Here is a 2355-nt window from a genome sequence, read left to right as displayed (position 1 = left end):
ACCTTGAAGTTCAGTTTACACAACCACAGTTCGGGATGGCTCATATTTCACACATGGGGAAAGTGGACATCATTTCTTAACTTTCAATTAAAATAGGGGAAACCAGTAAGATGCCTGGCGTATTATATAGGACAATAATTGGTTCTGCACTGTAAAATCGATACTTAATTTGAAGTTAAGGTTCATATTTAGTTTGAACATCAAAACGCCATATTGCAGTGTTATTTTTAATGCAGTGGCACTTTTGATTTTAGTCAAGTCGCCGAAACCAGTCACCCTCAACTCACTTTAAATAGCATCAAATGTAATCTACATGGAAACACACAGCATCCTCATTTTCACAATATGAAGAGGCAGATTTAAGCAAAAGGTTTTTATTTGTAAAATATATACATGTACAAAACTGCCAGCTGGTCAAAACTTGAATCTGCATTTATATTTCAATGTTCAAATGGCGCATCACACCCTCTCTGACTTCCCTACCCTCCTCTTCTGCCCCCTGTGCAAGTGGCACCATAGGCTCTGCTGCCACAGCTGCAGGTATGCCCAGTTCAGTCTGGTAGTCCTCTGCATGTTTCTCACAAAGGTTGTGGAGGGCACAGCAAGCCACAATCATCGTTTTGGCCAGTTCGATGCTGCTATCATTCCTTTTCAGAAGGCAACGCCACCTCCCCTTAAGTCTTCCAAATGCATTCTCCACCACAACACGGGCCCTGCAGACTCTTTTATTGTACAGCAGTTGTTCTGCACTCAACCGGCCGGTGTCAGGGAATGCTTTGAGGAGCCAGTTCTGCAACGGATAGGCAGAGTCCCCTAGAATGAAATGACCCACATTTGCCCCGTAAATGTTCCTGGTACAGGCTGGGAAAAGTCTTCCACGCTCCATTAATTCCCACATTCCGGACGTTCTCAAAACTCGAGCGTCATGCATACTCCCAGGCATTCCTGCACACACGCTCCAAAACAGTCCTTTTCCATCCACAACACCTTGAAGGATGATAGAATGCCAGCCTTTTCTATTGAAGTAGTCAACATGGCACTCCTGTGGGGCTATAATGGGTATGTGTGACCCATCAATGGAACCAACACACTGCGGAAGGCCCCACTTCTGCTCAATGTAGGCTGCCATTTCTTTGAGTTTCTCCTGGTCAGGAAAACATATCATTTCTGGAGCCAACACCTTGCAGGCAGCATTGCAGAACTGTTGCACACATCGACAAACAGTCGTTCTGCTCACACCGAAAAGATGGCCTATGCTCCTGTATTCACCGTTGGTTGCCAGCTTCCACAGTGCGATGGCAACTATTTTCTTTAGGGGGACAAACACGCGAAAGTTTGTGTCCTGCCTCTGCAGCGCTGGACGCATCTTGTTGCAGAGGTACATGAATGTTTCTTCTGACATCCTGAAGTTATCCACCCACTGTCTGTTGGTGAATGCTGGAACAATCGATTCCCACCAGGTATTGGCTCGGCTGAAAGACCAAACTGTTGGCCTGTGGCTGTGAATGTGCAACAGCTGAAGCATCTGAAAGACACAAATAGGAAACATAATTTAATAAACAAATGTATTGCTTGTGTTGCAGAGGTGTATTGAAACTATAAGCAATAACTAATGAAAGTACTTATAAGGAGGTGGGGTTAGCGAAGTTAGTTTGAGGCAGTTGAGCTTCACTTTTCTATCCATGTAACTTTATACCTGTACTCAACAACAATTCTGTTGGAAATATTCTACTCTTTACTCGCTCCTTTAATCTGATTGCTAAAGTTACTTGGACAAATGCGATTTATCAACACGACAATATGGAGTTTATAAAATATGATATCGCTCCTGGTTTAAGAGAAACCTTTTGCAATTCAATGAAGCTTAGGCTGTTGTAGAGATTCTATGACTGACCAACAAGACGATAAGTTTGTTAGCAACAGCACGTTTGAAGTACATTGTTACACACGTGAATAACTTATTTCTTACCCGTATACGTCGTCGCCTTTGCTGCTTTTATCGGTTGCATCCTGAATCAGCTCCAAAAATTTCTGTTTTTTTTCGGCTGCTCTTGTCCCAAACTTTCGTCAAACAAAGCTTGCATTCGGAAGTTGATTAACTGCCATATGAAAGGCATAAAGTTCAGGAACTGTTGCTGGACGACTTCCATGGTAGCTCTTGGTTTAATATGTCGCGTTCAACTTTTCCATTGATTTTATTGAGCAGGCTACACTGTGTCGCGCTGCCATAATGTCACGATGTTTACCTAGCTGCCGCAGCGATCAACATCCGGCCTACCACAAAGGGTACTGTCGGCAGTGGAAATGCGACCTCGGAACTGATCTGGGCTATACCGCCCCCTCCCTAACGCACCT

General features: G+C 43.9%; 1 protein-coding gene across 1 annotated transcript; it reads right to left on the bottom strand.

Annotated features, from left to right (window-relative positions):
• Positions 1–378: 378 nt before the first annotated feature.
• LOC115559986 (protein ANTAGONIST OF LIKE HETEROCHROMATIN PROTEIN 1-like) lies at positions 379–2355 on the bottom strand. The gene is made up of 2 exons (XM_030379240.1): positions 1970–2355; positions 379–1525 (listed from the first exon to the last, which is right to left on the bottom strand). The coding sequence occupies exon 2, from the start codon at positions 1523–1525 to the stop codon at positions 434–436; it is 1092 nt and encodes a 363-aa protein (XP_030235100.1). The 5' UTR covers positions 1970–2355; the 3' UTR covers positions 379–433.

Source organism: Gadus morhua, chromosome 15, assembly GCF_902167405.1.
Source record: "Gadus morhua chromosome 15, gadMor3.0, whole genome shotgun sequence".
Lineage (NCBI taxonomy): Eukaryota > Metazoa > Chordata > Actinopteri > Gadiformes > Gadidae > Gadus > Gadus morhua.
This window is presented reverse-complemented; position numbering and strand designations above follow the sequence as displayed.

Bases quoted from the DNA above. Each gene is read 5' to 3' on its own strand.
- LOC115559986 (XM_030379240.1), bottom strand. From the start codon at position 1,525: ATGCTTCAGCTGTTGCACATTCACAGCCACAGGCCAACAGTTTGGTCT.